General features: G+C 39.8%; 1 protein-coding gene across 8 annotated transcripts in view; it reads left to right on the top strand.

Annotated features, from left to right (window-relative positions):
• Positions 1-20,600, top strand: part of CHD2 (chromodomain helicase DNA binding protein 2) — a 109,120-nt gene that overhangs the window by 16,725 nt on the left and 71,795 nt on the right. For 6 of the 8 annotated variants that reach the window (XR_009695392.1, XM_061158622.1, XM_061158625.1 and 3 more), the window contains exons 3-10: positions 1,080-1,311; positions 4,764-4,850; positions 6,472-6,533; positions 13,079-13,183; positions 15,973-16,113; positions 17,700-17,833; positions 18,529-18,754; positions 20,075-20,175. Coding sequence is in view for 7 of the 8 variants with exons in the window: in XM_061158622.1 (XP_061014605.1) it covers positions 1,080-1,311; positions 4,764-4,850; positions 6,472-6,533; positions 13,079-13,183; positions 15,973-16,113; positions 17,700-17,833; positions 18,529-18,754; positions 20,075-20,175 (1,088 nt within the window). In the remaining variant the exon portion in view is untranslated. The remainder of the gene's footprint in view (positions 1-1,079; positions 1,312-4,763; positions 4,851-6,471; positions 6,534-13,078; positions 13,184-15,972; positions 16,114-17,699; positions 17,834-18,528; positions 18,755-20,074; positions 20,176-20,600) is intronic. The other 2 variants (XM_061158623.1, XM_061158624.1) reach the window with 2 other exon arrangements.

The raw sequence follows: 20,600 nt of genomic DNA, 5'->3' as shown, positions 1-20,600 counted from the left end.
CTGGTTGCTAGACCTGAGGTCCTTTGTGTTGGCATTACTTTAGGTTCTGGGTTGCTGCCTGCTTCCTCCTCTGCTCTGCCTCTCCTAAATGAACAGATAGTTTCTAAGCAGAAGAGCTGAGGGAGCTGTCCACCTTTTTCCCCCTGTAGAGTCCATCAGATTTACGTCTCTTTAGAGTATCCTCATTCCTGCCACCGTGCCCCTGGCTCTCTTTTTAACACTGAGGAACACAGGGTGGTATATTGCCTTCAGTCTTCCCTTGCCTTCTGTTTTATTTTTTGGTGTGACTTCTGCTGCCATTTACCTGTTGCTCTTTCCTGATGGGGGCTTGGAATGATGCAGTTGGTGTTGTATGGGAAGCCAATGGCAGTCTTTATTGGATTAGACTCTTTGTTTATCCTTTTCTTTTAAGTCTACCAGGTCTGGAACGCACCTGCAGGAAATTTCAGGGCAGGAGTTCTGGTTTGGGGTTAGTGTGTGTATGTTTTTAGTTTGCACCTGTTTTTGAGAGCCATTGATTGGATAATTGCATCGATTGCATTTTTACTGTTTGAGTGACTCTGCCTTGGTTTTGTTTTGTTCTGTGTTGGTTGCTTTTTTGTTTGTTCCTTTTGCTTTGTTTTGATTTTGTCTTTGTCTTGAGAGAGGGGCTGAATAATGAACAAATAAGACTTACTGGATTCAGACAGATGGACCTGGTTTCAAACCCTACCTGTGTCATCTTGGAGAATTGTTTAACTACTTTTAAGCTTCAGTTTTTCTTCATCTGAGTGAAGGACAAAATAATATCCCCCATTTTATTTTATTTTTAAAGAGCTAATCTATATAAATTATGTGGCATATGGCATTGTATAAGTAAATCAGGAAATGGTAGCTGTCAGGGATGTTGAGAATGGCACTAGTGACAATATTTGCAAATAAGAATATAAACGTATGTTTGAAAATTTTGATCTTGTATTAATTACCAAATTACTATTTGCTGTCATAGTAATGCTAGGATTTTTCTTTTAAAACCGATTTATGTGGCAGTTCTTAAATTTTTTTTTTTAATCTTTGTTTTTTTTTTTTTTTAAATTAAGTCATTCAGCATCTGAAGAAGCTTCGGGTTCAGACTCAGGCAGCCAGTCGGAGAGTGAGCAGGGCAGCGACCCAGGAAGTGGCCATGGCAGTGAGTCAAATAGTAGCTCTGAATCTTCGGAGAGTCAGTCGGAATCTGAGAGTGAATCGGCAGGTTCCAAGTCCCAGCCAGTTCTTCCAGAAGCCAAAGAGAAACCAGCCTCTAAGAAGGAACGGATAGCTGATGTGAAGAAGGTATCAATCAGCCTTGCTGAACAGTCAGGGCAGAGAGACATTTTTTTTTTTGGCATTTTAAAAAAGGTGGTTAAAATATATATATTTATTTTAGCACAATAGTGAGTAATACCAGAGAAAATCATTCACAGATGATTGTGAAATGCAGTTGTACTGTGATGGATGATTCCAGTCCAAGAATAAGGGATGTTTTATTTTATTAAAGAATAGAGAAGTAATCCTCACAGAAAAGAAATTATCTGTACCTAGGCAATGTAGATACTCTTCGCCTATCAGAAGAATTTTCCAGCAGAGAATGCAAAAAGGTGAAAATTGAGTTGCATAGAATTTTCTCACTGATGTCCAAACTTTGGGATGCATTCCTTTTGGGGAAAAATAATGACTTGGTCTGGGTAGTCATGAGATGCAGCTGATCTTTTGAAATTCTAATTTGAGAGAATTAAGTTTAGAATCACTAAAAATATTTAAAAATTGGTTTTAGAAGTTTAAAAATGTCTTATGCTGAAAGCCTTATGAGAAATCAACTTTTCCTCTAAGATACAAATCTGTGTCTACACACAGAGATCTTCCCAGGAGGACAAACGATTTTAAATTACCTGCAACTTCTATAGAATAGCTTCAACAATCCTGAAATAAAAAAAAAAATGAAGTGGCTTTCAACTGTTGGCAGAATTGAGATTAACTGTTATTTCAGTTCTTCTGTTCCCAGTATAGTCATTGCTTAAGATTAAATGGCCCTGAAGGGCTGGTGGGAGGTTGGGGAATGCAGGTAGTGTTGTAGTGTTAGGGACAGGGAAATGAAAACTGTCCTTGCTACCTAGCTTATCACCAGAGAAGGGACTTTCAGACACTCAAGGGTTGTGCTGTGTTGCCTGCTCCGTATGTGGAGACCTTTCACAGGAGACATTTCAGGTGGTGATTATTTCAGAGAGACCCTGTATATGGAAGGTACCGCTTAGAGTATCTTCTCTGAGTGTCTTTCAGCTCAGAAATGTACCTGCAGAAGGCCTTGCTTGGCCATCTTTTTTAACTTTCTTCTATACAGTGAAGAGTTCTTTACTTGCAGAGAGTAAAGCAAGCCATAGAAACCACGACTTGCACAGGGTGTTTAAAACTTGACTAAAGTCATGTTGACTGGGATTCTGGGAATCAACTGTAAGGCCAAATATATATGTGTATGTATAATATACATACATATATGTAAAACTTAATTTAAAGAGAGACAGGATTAAGACTGCATGTCACAGTGGAAGTACAGCTTTGGCCAGAAATATTAAGGTGATCAGTTTTAAGAAGTTAATAGATACATGGATGGATGTACTAGCCAGTTAGAATGATTAGGTTATGACTTTAATAATTATTCTAAAACAAGCTTGTAAAGAACACTCTTTGTTTTCTGTACACTCTTCTCTTTCACATGGTAGCTTTTATTGAAGAGTTGAATTAGGTATCATTAGCCCTCAAAAGGACAGATGGGAACACAAGATGATTTTAGGATGTACACGTTACAGTGTATGTTGTAATAAAGTTCCAACAGGTGAGCCTGAATGCCTAATATTTTAAAATGGTAAAGCTAATTAATGTAGTACCATTTAAAGAATTGAGCCACCCAGTTAATAAACACTAATTCCTGTGGAGCCATTTTACAGCTTTCAGGTTTAAGAAAGGGCAGGGTGTGGGTTGATTGGCGGGGCTGGAGCAAAGCTCTGCTACCTCCCTTTCTCTGCCCCATTGGGTCGAGTTGTGGACATTTGCTGCCTTTTTTGCCTTTATTTCCTACCGCTTGATTATTACTAATTCTTGGTTGGATCTTTTGTCCTCCGACTCATTCTAAGGTTAAGAATTTTTCCCTTTTGTAAACTGAGGACACTGAACTACATGATTATATGGCTTCTCGTTCTGAAATGCCTATTCCTTAGAACATCATGCTTATTATCTTTGGAGGGGTTGTTTTTCTTTGGCTTTCTTGGGATTTTTTTTTTTTATTAAGGTACTGTTGATTATGTCCTCCCTTGCCTTTGTGACATATTGTGTTCCTGGATCGTCTTTCATCATTTTTGTCTTTTTACGGGTCCACTTTCCACACATTTCATGATGAGCCATAGCCCGAGGCTTCTCTTGCCTCACTCCAAATATTTTCATGACATTAGCTGCCTCCCATATTTCAATGGCAAATCCAACCTTCTAATCTTGGCTTTCAAGCATCTCTTCTAAATGTTTAACTCTGTTGTGCATCTTCACTTCAGTGTTCCACAATCTTTTAAATTTATTTTGCCTATAGGTGATTGGTTTCATTAAAAGAACACACAACATGGGCTTCCCTCATAGCTCAGTTGGTAAAAAATCCACCTGTGATGCAGGAGACCCCGGTTTGATTCCTGGGTTGGGAAGATCCCCTGGAGAAGATAAAGGCTATCCACACCAGTTTTCTTGGGCTTCCCTTGTGGCTCAGCTGGTAAAGGATCCTCCTGCAATGTGGGAGACCTGGGTTTGATCCCTGGGTTGGGAAGATCCCCTGGAGAAGGGTAAGGCTACCCACTCCAGTATTTTGGCCTGGAGAATCCCATGGACTATATAGTCCATGAGGTTGCAAAGAGTCGGACATGACTGAACGACTTTCACTTCACTTCATTCACACGCAACATACTTATCGTTACCTGTGGGAAGATGAGTGAGGCTGGGGGTTAGACGAATAAGGAAGAAAAGGGAGGGGGGGACCTTTTGTATCTTTCCTTTTGATTTGTTAATTTGAGTCTTTTAAAGTGAAAGAAGGATTATTTGGGGAGATACACACTCCATAGAAAGAGTGTAGGCCATCTTGGAAGGCAGGAGAGGCCAAAATCAGGTCTTAAAGGCAAAGGGTTAAGTACTGTTAGTACAGTGAAGTGTGCTGGGGCAAGGGTGCCATGGGTCTCCTTCTGAGAACTTAAGGCTGAATGTTCGAAATGCTGAATTTTGACTGTATCTGGCATTCTGCACATCCTGAGGAATTTTTAAATATATGTTAAGTAAACTGGTTCTTACTTAACAAGAGTTGGTGGTGGGGCTCTGTTGATTTTGAGTTTCTCAGATGAGTCTTATGCAGTCAAAGCTGAAACTGAAAGCATTAGGGACTTAAAATTCATAAGTAAATATTTTTTTAGTGTAAGCAGTTCTCTTATGTCTCCATATTATTCAACTGTAAGTTTATGTTTTGACAATGGGTAGTCAACGTACTTTCTAGTTTAATAGCCGTGTAGTGACGAAGAGGCATTGTCACAACTTTAGTTAGAGTTCTAGGGTAATATGCTTTATTCTTTTTAAAGATGGTCCTTTATTGTCTCATTAAACAAAACAACCCCTTTGATATATAGTTATTTGAATTCACTTAAATTGAAATATATGTTCCAATAATGTAAATAGTAAATGGGAGTCAAGAAAAAAGATTCATGTGTAGTCTGTTAATTTTACAGATGTGGGAAGAATATCCTGATGTTTATGGGGTTAGGCGGTCAAACCGAAGCAGACAAGAACCATCACGATTTAATATTAAGGAGGAGGTAAGAAAAAACAATGTTTTAGGGGGATATGTTCACACTCCTTATCTTACCTCATCCTTTCTAACTCTGGTTTGTATTACCATGAACTTTGGGCATGGGAGTTAAGTGACTGGAAAGCAAGTTTTTTAGACCTTGTAACACAACAGGAAAAGCCACATGTGGCTTTAAAAAAAATTACCAGGAAGATCATGTCAGTGTATGCTTTAGTAGAGTATTATATAAAACTGCCCTTGAATTTTTGTTTGTTTGTTTCTCATAGTGCAGTTGATTATAGCAAGAAGTTTACTTTTTAAAACATCGAGTTTGTAAATTCTAGATTTTGTTAGCTGGGTCACTAAGCAAAGGTGACAAAGGAAGTAGCTTTAGATTTACTGCTGAGAAAAGGAGAGTGTGCTTAAGTAACTATTTTACTTTACCTAAATTGTTAAAATTTGCTTTCTGAGTTCATTTTTAATGTGCAATATAAAATATTGAATACCTATTTAGTTTCTGATGAAATTTTCTGAGACTGAATAGATTGATGATTTTAAAAATTAGTGTTATATATTGGATTTTGTTGTCTCTATAGAATCAGACCTTTCCTCAGTTTGTGTGAAGTTTTTGGGGAAATCCTCTGTTTTAATTCTGTGTTAGGTTTATAGACTACATTCTGAGGAGGTGTTCTTTGGTCTCTCAGTGAAATGTCCTCTCTGCATTCTTTGGAGGACTTTGCTGTTCTTAACTATGCAGTGTCCTACTGATAACAGTTAAATATTAGTAGCCAAAGGTTAATGAGTTTGGGGCAGTAAGTATAGTTTAAAAATGTGATTGACCACTACACGTGCATAGCATTTATCGTGTTTTATTTTGAGTGACCTCTGAGCTGGTTAACCTCAGCTAGCTTTCTTTTCCATGTTTGTTATAACCAAGCACATGGTGTGTAAACCTTTTCCCTTTTGTATATAAATTAACACACTGTCGGTAGGTCACAGGACCAACAGAAATGGGAGTATTTTGCCGATTGGTTTAACACGTGAGAAGAGTTGTTCAGATGTCCGTGACTGGAATCCCTTGGTCTGCTGCTGTCAGCAGAGTACTGCTGGCTCATGGTTGAGCAAGCACTTTATTGAGTCTGAAATGAAACAGGTTCACGGTCACCGCCTTTAAAGGCACGCTAAATGTCGTGTGGCATTTTCGTGCCAGATGTTCTATATCAGCACCCAGCATGGTTGCCATTAGACATGGGTCTTTTGAAATGTGTATTAGTTATAATTAGGTAAAATGAAAAGTCCATTCCTGAGTGACGCCAGCCACATTTCAGGGGCTCAGTCACATGTGACTGCTGGCTGCTCAGTGGGCCATTGCAGATACAGGATGTCTCCTTCATCACAAAATTTTATTAGACTATGTTCTTTCAGAAGTCAAGCTGAAAGAAATACTTCTTGGTGTTACAGGTAACTCAGCAATAAGAGACAGATTAATTTTCAAAATGAAAGAGTGAACACCACCAAACAGAGGCTTAGGTGTCTTTCTGTTTGAAAGCTCATTATTGAGGAATGTTGCATTGTGGAACCGGGGTTCGTGTTGTCCCTGAGAACTGTGAACTAAAGTCTGTGATCTTTTTCCCCTTAACACCCTGAAGGCAAGTAGCGGGTCTGAGAGTGGGAGCCCAAAGAGAAGAGGCCAGAGGCAGCTGAAAAAACAGTAAGTCTTTCCTGGGGTAGTACTCACTTGGGGAGTTTGGAGCATGTGGCTGTTTCTGAGACTGCCTTCCTTGCGTCTGCAGTGCACCCTGGGCCCCAGAGTCCGCTTCTGTCTCTTGCTGACTTGGCATCCTGTCTGTCTGAATCTGCTGCAGCAGCAGTGGCATTTGAAGTTTTTAGTTTTTCAAGTGTTAAATGTTGGGCTGCTTTTCAGGGCACACCACAGCTATTCCATCTGATTTGCCCTATCAGCCCATTATTTTTTTTTTCTTAAAAATGTGCACAAATCCCAAACATACAGGCATTTGGTGTTCTGTTCCAGTTAAGCAAGGAACACATTTAGATTGGCTGTTTTTCCTGTTCCTTTGTTCTCTGTGTTGGCGTGATAAAATTATATTGATTGGACACCCATTTTAATATGAAGTACATTATTGTGTCCGTGTAGTTTTACTGTTGAGAGTTCATAAGCAAGAAAATTTTAATTATGAGGTTAATGTGAAATCCCTTTATGATATGGATTATATATTTGTTATTGTAAAACTTTAAAAATTCTACTTACGGTAAAAAAAAATTTGACTTTTTTTTGAGAAATTATTAAATCTTTATGGGGTGGAATGTATGAATCCCTTTAACAAACTGAATTCTACAGCCTGTCTTCTCAGAGAAATACTCAAAACCCTGCACACAAATTCAGGGGTTTCTCATGGTAAACAGTTGTCTTTGGCTCTTGTTGAGAGTCCCAGTTATATCTTCTCTGTTTTAAAGTATTAGTAATCCTTAACTTGGGCTTCCCTAGAAGCTCAGCTGGTAAAGAATCTACCTGCAATGCAGAAGACCCCAGTTCAATTCCTGGGTCAGGAAGATCCCTGGGAGAAGGGATAGGCTACCTGCTCCAGTGTTCATGGGCTTCCCTGGTGGCTCAGAGAGGAAAGAATCCGGAATCCATCTGCAATGTGGGAGACCTGGGTTTGAGCCCTGGGTTGGGAAGATCCCTAGAGGAGGGCATGGCAACCCACTCCAGTATTCTAGCCTGAAGAATTCCGTGGACAGAGGAGCCTGGTGGGCTATAGAGTCCATGGGGTTGCAAAGAGTCAGACAGGACTGAGTGACTAAACACAGCATAATTCTTAAGTATTTGGCCTGAGGCACAGTAATGTGACTCTTTAAATTTCCCCATCTCTAAAATAGGGTAATACTTATTCTGGTAACCTAACAGAGTTATTAGAAACTATGCTAAGAAAAGTCATAGGATTTAATTTTGCCCTGCCTAGAGGGCATACAATTTCCATTTGTGTTTTAAATATTTCATTAGAGTTGCAGAAATGATAACTGTAGGCAAGCCCCTGCCTCATGGCAGCTCAGAAGACTCTATCCCCGTCCCAGGGCCTGCTCAGGAGATCTCAGTTTCCCCGGCTAAAGGCTTTCGAGGCTTTTTGGGAAGTCCATGCATGTGTTTTTTCCTCCAGTGTCTGGCAACATTCTGCTGGTCCATTGGCAGGAATCTAAATGTACTGTACTTGAAAACCTGAACTCCTGATATTTTTTTGGCCACTCCACATGGGATCTTAGTTCCTGACCAGGGATTGAACCTGTCATCACTGGAGTGGGAGCGTAGAGTCTTGAGCATTGAAGCACTAGCGGAAGTCCCTGAACACCTCATTTATGTAGCTTCGTTTGGGTGTGAGAAGCCCTCCAGCTTTCAGCCCCTGTGTGATACATCAGACTTGCTATTTTGACTGATTTCTGTATTTGCTTTTCCCTCTCCTTTCAATCCTGAGAGCTCTCCAAAATTGGCAGCTCTCAGAGGCCCTTGTGACCGTTCTTTGCCCGAGTAGAACCTTTCCACTCCTTGTTGGGAAGGGGGAGAGGGTGTGTCTTCTGTGAGGCTGCTGGTCTACTCCTGGGCTCTTCCTTAGGAACTTACCATAAGTGGAGGATCTCCTCGTGCCTCTTTGTCAGGGCGCTGGGCTGGCCTCACGTCATGCCCTCCTGGGCATCTGGAGGGCACTGGGATTTGTGGAGAGCTCTTCTCCTGAGTCAGTTTAGTTAGTAACATGGTTTAGAGGAGGTCCTGCAGCTGCTGAGACTCAGGTCACGAGAGACTGCACTGCTGGGCCCTGTCTGATCTCAGCAAGGACGACAGCCTAGTGTGTGTGCACATGGACTTCAGAACTGAGCGAGACGCACTCAGGGGAGTGGAAATTTTGACATATTAGCACAGGGCAATGTTTCTCTGAAACCCTGCAGGTTGTATCACAGATTTTAAAGTTTTTAAAAGGAACCATTTTTTAAACTTTTTGGGGGGATTAAGTTCAAACAATTGAAAAATTTTAAGGGTAAGAGCAGTACAAGGAATGCCTGTGTACTGAGATTCACCATTGTGTACCGTTTTTGCCCCATTTGCTTTATCATTGTGAGAGTTCTCTTTATGTATGTTTATGTATACACACAAGGTAATATTTTTTCTGAGCCATTTCAGACTAAGATTCATACATCATGGTCTTTCACCCCTAAATACTAAGTGTGTATTTTCTAAGAATAAGGATATTAGCTTTTGTAAGCAAAATACAATTTCAAGGTAAATAGATTTAACATTGCTACAATACCATTGTCTAATTTAGATTCCAGTTTGGTCATTCAGCTCACCAATGTTGCTTATATTTTTCCACCCCCAGTACAGAATCCAGTCTCAGGTTAAATATTGTATTAGTTGTCAGGTTTCATTAGTCTGGAGCACTTTCACAGACTTTTTTTTGCTGTTGTGATATTGACACTTTAAGGACTACAGTCTTAGAAGGGACTAACTCCGCTAGAGTCATGTGAGTTAGCATTTTAAAAGCTTAGAGGAGGAAAACATTTTTTAAATTAATTGGCAGTTCTTTATGGTCCAACTCCCACATCCGTACATGACTACTGGAAAAACCATAGCTTTGACTATATGGATCTTTGTTGTCAGAGAGCTGTCTCTGCTTTTTAATACTCTGTCTAGGTTTGTCATAGCTTTTCTTCCAAAGAGCAAGCATCTTTTAATTTCAGGGCTGCAGTCACTGTCCGTAGTGATTTTTCGAGCCCAAGAAAAAAAAATCTGTCACTGCTTCCACCTTTTTTCCATCTGTTTGCCATGAAGTGATGGGACTGGATGCTATGATCTTGGCTTTTGAATGTTGAGTTTTAAGCCAGCTTTTTCACTCCTCTTTTACCTTCATTAAGAAGTTCTTTAGTTCCTTTTCACTTTCTGCTGATAGAGTGGAATCATCATATCTGAGGTTGTTGATACTTCTCCCAGCAGTCTTGATTCCAGCTTGTGATTCATCTGGTCTGGCATTTCTCATGATGTACTCTGCATAGAAGTTAAGTAAACAGGGTGACAGCATATAACTAACACACTCCTTTCCCAAGTTTGAACCAGTCCATTGTTCCATGTCCAGTTCTAACTTGCTTCTTGACCTGCATACAGGTTTCTCAGGAGGCAGGTAAGGCAGTCCCTATTCATGCTGTCCTAATTTGTAAAATGTTGGGTAGGATTTCTGCTGACTCATTACAGTCACAGTAGTGTTGAGCTCCACTGAACAGTGATTCTAGAAACCTCTCTTCCACCTGAAATTTTATTTATTTTTTTCCACCTGGAATTTTAAAAATGATTTTATCTGTAATCATTTGAAGTTATTCTCCTGAGATTATAGTTGTTTCTTCCTTTCCAGTGCTGTGAAGTGGAAGTCTGTCACAGTCCTCTGACACAGCAGGAGAGAGTCCTTGTTAGAACAGATTTATCCTCTTCATAGAGACTTGCTTGACTGAAAATCAGTGCTGTTAAAGCAGTTGGTTCCCTGTTTTTCCTTTTCTGCCTTCTAAAGTGGAAGAGAAAGGATTTCCTTTCTTTGAGCTCTCAAAGACGGTTAATTAGAAAGCCTCAGTAGCTCTTGGCCAGATTTTAGGCTTATTTTATTTTAGAATGGCTTTTCTTCCTTCCCTTCTTTATAGTTGTTTAGATTTGATTTTTCCCAGTAAAGAAAAATTAAAAGGAATCCACTTTTTCCCAGTAAAGAAAGAAAACTATACCTAGTTAACTTGCATTCTGACTTTTTCCTATCTATTTATATGGCCTTGAGGCCTCAGCGGTCAAATCTTAGTATTTTTCTCCCCCAGTTACCAAAATTTTGGCCAAAGTTTGATTGATTCCCATTTAGGGAATCCCACTGGTGGCTTCTTAGAATTGGATCTGGCAATTCAAGTCTTCTTGAACATGAAAAATATTTTAATCATGATCTCACATTTGAGACTTCTCCTCTTTGTAGCCCAGCTTATAATGTACAGCTTAATCAGGGAGTCACAGTCTACATTATTTGAGAAGCCAGCAAACTAGGGGTGGATGGTTTCACCTTTTGGAGAGCCCGGGTTGGGGCAGTAATCTGTTAGTAATTGATTTGCCCTTGTCACTTCACCTCTTAACAGAATTAACAGTATTGCTGGTCCTAACTTGCTCCCTCCCCCACCATTCTTGAAAATTAAAATGAAAATTGAAATAATCCACCAATTTCAGATACACATACATAAAACTCCTTTCAACCTTTTAAGCCTCTTAACTGTTCAGCTCCTCCTGGAATGGTCTTCAGTGGGTTCTGGTGAGAGCAGCAGAAATGTGGGTTTGACATATACCAAACAGCTTATTCCCGCTGGGTTTGAGTTTCCCTCTATATGGGAAGAGGACTTTGGACCAGTTGATTGGCTGTTTTTGTACCTTCTCATATTGGGATATTCAAAGTCCTCTTGGTTATCTGTACATCTACAGACCTGCAATTTAACTGGAAAACTCTCAACATCCTTTCTCTCAGTGTCTACTGCCATTTTCGTCTCTAAAATTGTTGAAGTGGACCTTGTTAGCTACTCTGATATAACACTCTCAGTTCCTGGCAGAGTTAGAGAAATTATGAATGATACTTGGTTGTAGAGCTTTCTCATCTCCTCTGTTCTCCGTTAGGTCTTACGTGCCTGTCCTTTCAAGCTTGTTTCCTATGAAACCAGCTTTCCAGTTTGACTGTGTAAGCTCCTTCTAAGGGATTAAATAAACTGTTCTAGACTTGGCCAAGGAAGGCTAGATCCTTAGGTATCAGTCTCCCCATTGCTGGAGACATCTTTTTTCCCTCCTGTCCGTTCATCTATTCCTTGGATCCTTTAGAACACATTGTATGAGACTCTAGGAAAGGACAATAAGGCAGGTGCCCAAAGTATGGTTTGCTTTAAAGAGGGAGGGATGGATATTAGGTGATAATAGTAGACCTTGATATTTTACCAGTCACCTTCCGTAAGCACCCTACTTGTCTGACAGACTGATAGGATTCATTCTTTGTATCTTTATTTAACAAAGATGTATCTTCACTTGCCTGCCCTTGTGCCAGTAGAACTTGAGTAATGTACGTGGAAGTGCTCTATGACTTTTTCATGGGAGGCTTGAGAACGTTTTCTTTCCTGGTATTTCCACTGAATCAAGTGTAGGACTGTTGAGAAAGGTTGTTCGACTATTACTTTGACTTATTTTTCCATGAAGAATATTGACTTGACTTTGCAATTTGCAATTAGCATAACCTCATTTTCTATACAGAGGCCAGAGGCACAATGGTAATTGTTTTGTTAGAAACCCTAAACCCAGGTTCTTGCCTGTTGAGGTTTTTGTTTCCCTAGATGTTTCGTGACCAGTTGCTGTTCTGTGTGTTCCTTCCTTCTTCCCTGCAGGTGAGGAATGAGCTGAGCTCCTGTGATTTTTTTTTTTTTTTTTTTTTTTTTAGTTTTCAAGTAAACTTCAGGAACTGTTGGGAGAGCAGGGCACCTACAGGGTGTGGCTCTCCCTCACATCTGTTAGCTTGATGAGCAGAACAACACCTACTGTGTTAGGGATTACTAAAACTACTTCATTAGCTGGGCAGGTTAATTAGTAGGTGGTAGGTTTATCATTCATAACATAATTTTAGGGATTGTTTAATCAGCATATTCTGAAGATGTTAAAATAGCTAGTGTAGTACTAAGAGAACGCTCTCAATAGTATCAGCATCATCTGAATTTGGTAACATTCAGATTTTTAGGCCTCATGTTAGACCTGAATCAAAAACTGGCTATGGCCTAGAAATCCCTTTCAGCAAATCCTTTATATAGTTCTGATCCATACTAAAATTTGAAAACTTCTAATCTAGTATATATTATAGCTTCAGTCTGGTCAATGGTAGTAGTAAATAAAAATAGAATATTAGAGAATTTGCAACCATTTTTTTTTTTTTTTCAGAACAAATAATTAAAAAAAAAAATACAGCCTTAGCTTCATCATTTATTTTGATACCAGATACAAAATAGGAATAGATATTACACATCCCAGGAAGGAGCACAACCAAAATTTGGAGCTAAAACAAATCTTTTAGCATAATACCTAAAATATACATGTTCTGCCTTTTTTGGCTCTTCCGCTTGAAATTGGTTTTGCCAGATTCTTCAAGCAAAACGATCTAGAGGAATTCTTTTAGAAAAAAAAAAAAATTTTTGCTTTGCTTTTGATCACAGAGAAAAATGGAAACGGGAGCTCTCAGAAGATGAACAGGAGCAAGGCACCAGTGCAGAGAGCGAACCAGAGCAAACAGTGAGAGCCAGAAGACCTGTCCCCAGAAGGTGCAGTGTTTGCTTGCACGTCTCTGCCTCTGGCTGAGCTTAGTCTGTGTCAGGTTGAGGAGGATGCTTGTAGTGCTGGCACGAGGGCCTTGGTTGACAAGCTGCAGTGTGTTGTGACTCTGGATTCCGAATGCCTGGTTAGCTTCTTGCCCGTCTGCATCGTTAGCAAGTAGTTACATGACTGAGCTACTTATGGATTTTGTGCGTTTGCACGGTACATAGCTAGAGAGTGAATCTTGCTGTTTCATATTCCAGGTGGACTGGTTATGAGGAACAAATATCTCTTCCACTCTTAAAAAAAAGCTCTCTGTGTCTTTGACCAGGGTACAGGTTCTTTTGGGGAGAACTAAGTTTTCCTACGTTTAATTGGCTGACTGAAACATACTCGACTGTTTATTACCCTGTTTGTATGATCTATATAATATTAAGCAGAGAATCTGTGCAGAGATGGAAGTAGGTGGAGGTGGGAGGAAACTGGTAATTTCTGATCAGACAAATGGCAACAAAAGGTACTGATGATGGGGGGAGGAAGACAGGAGGCAGCGAGGCCCCAGGAAGATTTTTCTCCTTGCAGTATTGGGATGGGCTTGGCAAATGTTGTCTTTGGGCCAAATCCCACTCCCCACCTATTTTTATGTGGCCTGTGAGCTCAACACAGCTTGTTTTTAAAAGTTTTTTTGATGTAGACCATTTTTAAAGTCTTTATTGAATTTGTTACAATGTTGCTTCTGTTTTTATGCTCTGATATTTTTTGACCACAAGGCATGTGGGATCCTAGCTCCCCAACCAGGGTTCTGCATTGGAAGGCAAAGTCCAACCACGGACTACTGGAGAAGTCCCTCAGTATAGCTTCTGGTGAACATTTGTAGTTTCGTGATAAGGAACACTAAATTTGAACCCTAATTAAGTGAAATGCTATCCCTTCAAAAAGAATTCTGTTCTTCTCATTAGTAGATGTTGTATCACAAAAAATATACTTGATCATTATTATTTTATTTTTAATTTTTTCAGTAAAATATTTGTTGAAATTTATTTTCTCTTGTTATGTAAGTACCTATGTGGCAGCCTCAACTTTGCCTCTTGTCTGAGAAAGTAAAAAATATTTATCCTCTGGCCATTTACAGCAGAAGTATTTGTCTATCCCTGGCTTAGAATGTTGTACGTGCCCCCTCACCTTCTACCCCTGTAGGGACATTCATTAGTAGGTGTTGTCTCCTTTCATCTGAGTTTCAGCTCTCAGCCCTGGAATCCACTCTAGTTCTGTCTTCTAGATTTTACCCATCTTTTATTGACTCTCTGGTCATCTGTCTGTGTAGTGTAGGTTACGGCAAGTATGAGAGAGAGAGGTGGCTGTGGTTGTGAGTTTCCCAACCGTCTTTCTCCTCTCACCTTCTCACCGCTGTGGGAGTACTTGATTTCCTTGTGAGAACCCCTGTCTGTGGCTCTCAGTCTGGGCTGCAGGGGAGGCGCCGCCAGCGGAGGGCCGGTCTCAGCTGTGCCCGTGGTCTGCGGCAGAGCACAGTCTCTCAGCTAGTCTCCCCGGTGTCTTTTACGTACATGGAAGAAAAAATACGTGTAGTTATTTCTTGTCCTTTACTTCTTCATACAGATGATAACATTCCATGCATCTTCTCCTGCATTTTTCTTTCATTATCTCTCTTGGAAATCTTTCCTTACCAATGCACAGGAAACTCCTCCCTCCATTGTTTTTTATGGTTGCATGGTATTCTGTTTTCAGACCCTGATGCTGGGAAAGATTGAAGGCCAAAGGAGAATGGGGTGACAGAGGATGAGATGGTTAGATAGCATCACTGATTCAAAGGACATGAATTTGAGCAAACTCTGGGAGATACTGGAAGACAGAGGAGCCTGGTGTGCTGCAATCCATGGGTTGCAGAAAAGTCGGACGTAACTTAGTGACTGAACAACAATAACAAGTATTCTATTTATTGAACTAGTTCCCACTTGATGACCATTCAGTTTTTCTAATTTTTTGTTATTGCAAATACCACATTGAGTACTTTACTGTGCCTGTATCAGTTTATCTGTTTGTATCTTTTACTTATTCCCAGAAGTAAAATGGTTACATTAGTAACTTTGGTGGATATTCCAAATTGCCCAGAAAAGAGCTGCCATCAGCCACAGGCTATGTGTGTATGTTTATGTCAGGTGGTCCTGAGGAGCAGTTGAGAATCCTTGCCGGAGAACCCACAGTGCAGCCGTCCCTTCATCCTCACCAGGAATGGGTCCCGGGACCCTTGTGTTAAATAGATGCCAGAATCTGCAGGTGTCAAGTCCCTTCCTGATATGAAATGCCGTGCGTTCGTATTTCTGTGTAGACTAGGCCTCTCCTCCCATGTACTTTTAGTCATCTGTTGATTACTTTTAATACCTGCTTCAATGTTAATACTATGTAAATAGCTGCTAATGGTCAGCAGTTTCAAAATTTGCATTTGGGAACTTTGTGGACTTTATTTCCCCCCAAATAAGTTTTTGATCCATGGTTGGTTGAGTCCGTGGATGTGGAACCTGCAGTTACAGTGGACCGACAGTATCTCCTATAAATGACTGGAAGGTATCAGCAGTAGAACCATTTTCATGTTTCTAGTGAAGCAGATTTCTCATGAACTAGAATCTCATGGAACAGGACCTAGGAATATTCATGTCTTAACATTCCCTTGGTTAATCTCTACATTGAGCCCTGCTCTGGGAAGTACAGTTAATTAGATTGAAAGTAGACACCAAATGATGAAGTAAGGACTTGGCCATTTTTCCTTCTCTCACTTTAGAACAGTGCCCAAACCTCGTGTTAAAAAGCAACCTAAGACTCAGCGTGGAAAGAGGAAAAAGCAAGACTCTTCTGATGATGAGGATGAAGATGATGAAGCTCCCAAAAGGCAGACGCGCCGCAGAGCAGCTAAAAATGTGAGGTAGGTGATGTCCCGGAAGGGTTTCATTAGCGAGAGGAAGGGTCATAGTGTAACTGGCTAGAGCTTGGTTTTAATAAGTCCAGGATCAGGCATTTGACAGGTGAAAATAATGATCTGTGTCTTGAGATTGTATTCAGAAAGGTTCTTTCAAAAAGAATGGTCCTGGCCAATAGGAAAATGGAAATAATAGTGATAACTCATAGCAAGCCTTCATTCCTATGACGATAACTACTTCAATTCAAGTTCACGTTTCCTTGAGTGGTAGTGACTTTATCTTCATTTCATACCATTCTTTGGGACTTCCCTGGCAGCCCAGTGGTTGAGACTCCTTGCTTCTAATGCATGGGGTGTGGGTTCGATCCCTGGTTGGAGAAATAAGGTCCCACATGCCCTGTGGTGTGGCCAAGAAAATAACAAAAATAAAAGTATAACACTGTTTTTTAGGAAAGACATTTGGGTTGCAGTCTTACTTTTGAATTGCACTTTCAATCAGGTAAATTCCTTTGAGTTTCAGCTTATATAGTGTTGGGCTTTCTTTGTAGCTCAGCTGGTAAAGAATCTGCCTTCAATGTGGAAGACCTGGGTTCGATCCCTGGGTTGGGAAGGTCCCCTGGAGAAGGAAAAGGCTACCCACTTCAGTATTCTGACCTGGAGAATTCCCTAGACTGTATAGACCATGGGATTGCAAGCAGTTGGACTGAGAGACTTTCACTTTCACTTTCTTTATATAATGTTACTTGGATGTAATAATCTTATCAAGGTTATGATAGTGTATGAAGCATTAATAGAAAATGAAATAAAGGAAATGATACAAAACATACATAATTTACTTTATACCAGTCAGAGGGCATTTAATTTCATTTTAGAGGGTACATAGTTTTCTTTTGGTTTACTTAAAGATGGTGAACCTGAATCCTGAAGTTATTAATCACCTGTTCAATGAATCCAGTTAATAATTTGAAAGCTAAGACTAGGCTTTGAATGTATGAATGTGTAGCTTAGCACTGTTTCCTCCTACAGCTGGCTGTACTGCATCCAGCATTGTGTTTTTCTCTTCTGTAACTCCTAAACCCTTCGTTGTTAGCATAATATATGGTGGAAGGTTATGTTTTAATATTTTTCGTACCAGGAAGCATGCTCAGTGACTTGAAGACTTAAATTTTGTATTCTTGTTATTGGGAGACAAAATGCAGGGTTGATGCATTAATCTTAGAACCAATTTTTTCATTAGGCATTTTTTTTCATTATGCATTTTCTTTCTTTGTAGTTGTTTCCTTGTTTATACATAGTAATGATGTCGTTAAGTGAAAACATAAGAATGTCCTTGTAGTTTTCTGTGTCTTGCTTACAAAAATCATTTTAGTCAGTTTTTATTTTGAAATATGAGTTAGCCTTCCTGCAGCTATCTATGAACATGCAGTGATACTTTAAGCAGGAACAAAAGATGAACTTTGAGCCCACTTTATCGTGGCTGATCTGCAAAACATCAAGTTGGAGCCAAAAGAGTTGTCCTAATGATCTTATGTATGGTGATTTTGGATCTGAAAAGAGAGTTTCTTATTTATTCGGCATTATTCCTCATGCAGTTATAAAGAAGACGATGACTTTGAGACTGACTCAGATGACCTCATTGAAATGACTGGAGAAGGAGTTGATGAACAGCAGGATAATAGTGAAACTATTGAAAAAGTCTTAGATTCAAGGCTGGGAAAGAAAGGAGGTATGCAAAGACAGTACTTCATTCTTGCTATAGATGGCAACACGTGTTTATGAAGGGAATGCAAATGTTTAAGTAGGAATGGATTTAAGGATCATTGTTGTCTCAGGCACAAGGAACATCTTACTTTTTTCTGACTTTCTTAATTCCACCTGTGACCAGGGACCCTTCCCTGTGGCCTTAGCTTTTAGCTCCTTGAGTTACTTCTGCTTCTCTTTTGTTTCTGCTTGAATGCTGCTTCTTCCTTGTCCATCCCCTTAGCCTGCTTCAGGGGCTTCTTGCCACCTTTGCGGCTGGACATGGTTCCTGCTGCCACTTCCCTGCCATTGGAAGCTGGCAAATTACTTTTTCTCTCTGCTCAGAAAGGCCCAAATTTTATGTATTTAGCCTGAGTTAGTAGAGACCAAAGCAAAAGGATGTTGCTGTTCCATTTTTATTGTGTTTGAACACAAAGATTTCTTTGATTTCACCAGCAAATTTTAGAATGTTTAGATGGGAAAAATTGGGTTTGCATCTTGAAAACATTTGAAATTGCTGGGCATGTTCATTCTGTATTGTTTGTGAATTTCTGCATATTTGAAGACAAAGGATTTTGGTACTTCATCCAAAAAGAGACTCTTTAGACAGCTGTGTATTTGGGAAGCTTTTCAGGGTCTGGTTTCATAGACTTCTTAAAATTTAACTGAATCTGTTTGCAGCCACTGGAGCTTCTACTACTGTGTATGCAGTCGAAGCTAATGGAGACCCTAGTAGCGACTTTGACCCTGAAAAGGATGAAGGCGAAGTCCAGTACCTCATCAAGTGGAAGGGCTGGTCATATATCCACAGCACATGGGAGAGTGAAGAGTCCTTACAGCAACAAAAAGTGAAGGGTCTAAAAAAACTAGAGAACTTCAAGAAGAAAGAGGATGAAATCAAGCAATGGTACATTACCTGTCCTGGATAAAAGAAATACATTTGCAGCCTGGGGGAAGGGAGGGTTTTTAGATAGTCCATGGAGAACATGACTGTCTAAAACATCAAATTTTGCTTCTGTCACCTGAATGAACGTGGAGGCATCCATGGTTACCTTTTATAAAACTGTGACCTGACGATAATACATATTTTTATGTATAGCCAGGAAGTCTGTAGAGTTTAATAATAACAACTAGTTTATGGGGCGTTTTTCAGACCTGATCTCGTCATCAGTCCTCACAGTAAGCCTGTGACATTTGTACAGTGTTATTTGTTGGCAGAGTGAGCTGCAGAGCAGCTCTGCGGGCTCCGAACTGGGGCTCCCGCAGCCTGAGTCCACGGCTCACGTCCTAAGCACTTGGTACTTTCTTTGGTTGTGCTGGTGTGGCCTAGATGTCAGGAGTTTGGTGTGCTAGAGAACTCTCCGGGGTATGGTATACTTAAAACTGATCTTGGTTTTACAGTTTACAGAAATGAGGTGACAGGAGTGTTGTGAAACTGTGATCACCTTGTGGCTTTTAGCTTACTTACAGGTTTGAACGTGTCAGGTTGTATGAGAAATGTGGGGCCACACTACATACACCCCTAAACTGACTAATAAATAAGAAGTGTAAGTTCCCCCGGGGACACACGTTTCAGTATCATGTGATCAGGTTTTTTAGTGTTAGGAATTAGGGACAAATGGGTTCCAGTTCCTGTTTTATTACTGTGCAGAATATGCTATTTCAGTAAATCAGATACTTTTTTCCTTTGAGTCAAAAACAAAAATATGTATCTCTGAGGTATGGGTAGTTTGGAGAGCAGTTACTAGAATTTTGAAAGTCCTTGAAAGTTACAGTAATATTTAATTTCAAGTTGCTGGTGTTGTTTTATAACTGAGAATAATTTGTTTTCTAAAAATGTCACAGTTAATCACTCCTAAAGCTCATCATATATTAAAAAAAAGACATCTTATAAATCTGAGTTTTATTGGCCTTGTCTGTTAAGATATATGAACTTATCACAGATCACATGAATTCATCACACAAAATATTTATTTTTAGGTTTCTTTATAAACAGGCCACATCAGCAAGAACAGCTGGTGTGTCCTTTAAGTCTGAGGTTTCAGTGTTTTCTACAAGTCTTACATGTTTTTCTTAAAATCTCTGGCCTAATTAGTACAAGATTACTAAAGGGACATAAGAAAGTAAAGACTAAGTTTCCTTTACTGTTTTGACTTTGCATTGATAGATGAGTACGGATTCTCCAGATCTAATTAGCATGTATTTTTCCTGTTTGACTTCTGGCCAGGTTAGGGAAGGTTTCTCCTGAAGATGTGGAATATTTCAACTGCCAACAAGAGCTGGCCTCGGAGCTGAACAAACAGTATCAGATCGTAGAAAGAGTAATAGGTAAGTATAGGGAAACTCATTTAAGCAGTGTTGAAGTTCCAGGAATAAAAGAACTTTCTCTTTTGGGAGTAATGTATAGATATTAAAAAATGCATTTTTTGGAGAATAGTGAGATGCCTAGATTTATCTTGAAGGAAAAGCTAACAAGCCTTGCTGGTGGATTTGGAGGTGGGGGACGACAGAGGTGGCAAGGGTGGTGCCAGAATTCTTGACCTGAGCAAACAGGAGATTGGAGGTACCATTTACTGAAATAGCAAGACTAAGGGGAGAGAAGTCACGAGCTTAGTCTGTCAGGTTGATGTACTTTGCAGTCATCTAAGTGGATAGTATTGTGAAGGCTGCAGAGTGGGTGAATCTGGAGTTTAGAACTCGGTCTTAGCTGGAGATTGAAACTTGAGAATTTATCTGTGTGTACATAGTATTTA

Source organism: Dama dama, chromosome 13 (assembly GCF_033118175.1).
Source record: "Dama dama isolate Ldn47 chromosome 13, ASM3311817v1, whole genome shotgun sequence".
Lineage (NCBI taxonomy): Eukaryota > Metazoa > Chordata > Mammalia > Artiodactyla > Cervidae > Dama > Dama dama.
Note: the sequence above shows the minus strand (reverse complement) of the source record. Positions and strands in the feature narration are given on the sequence as shown.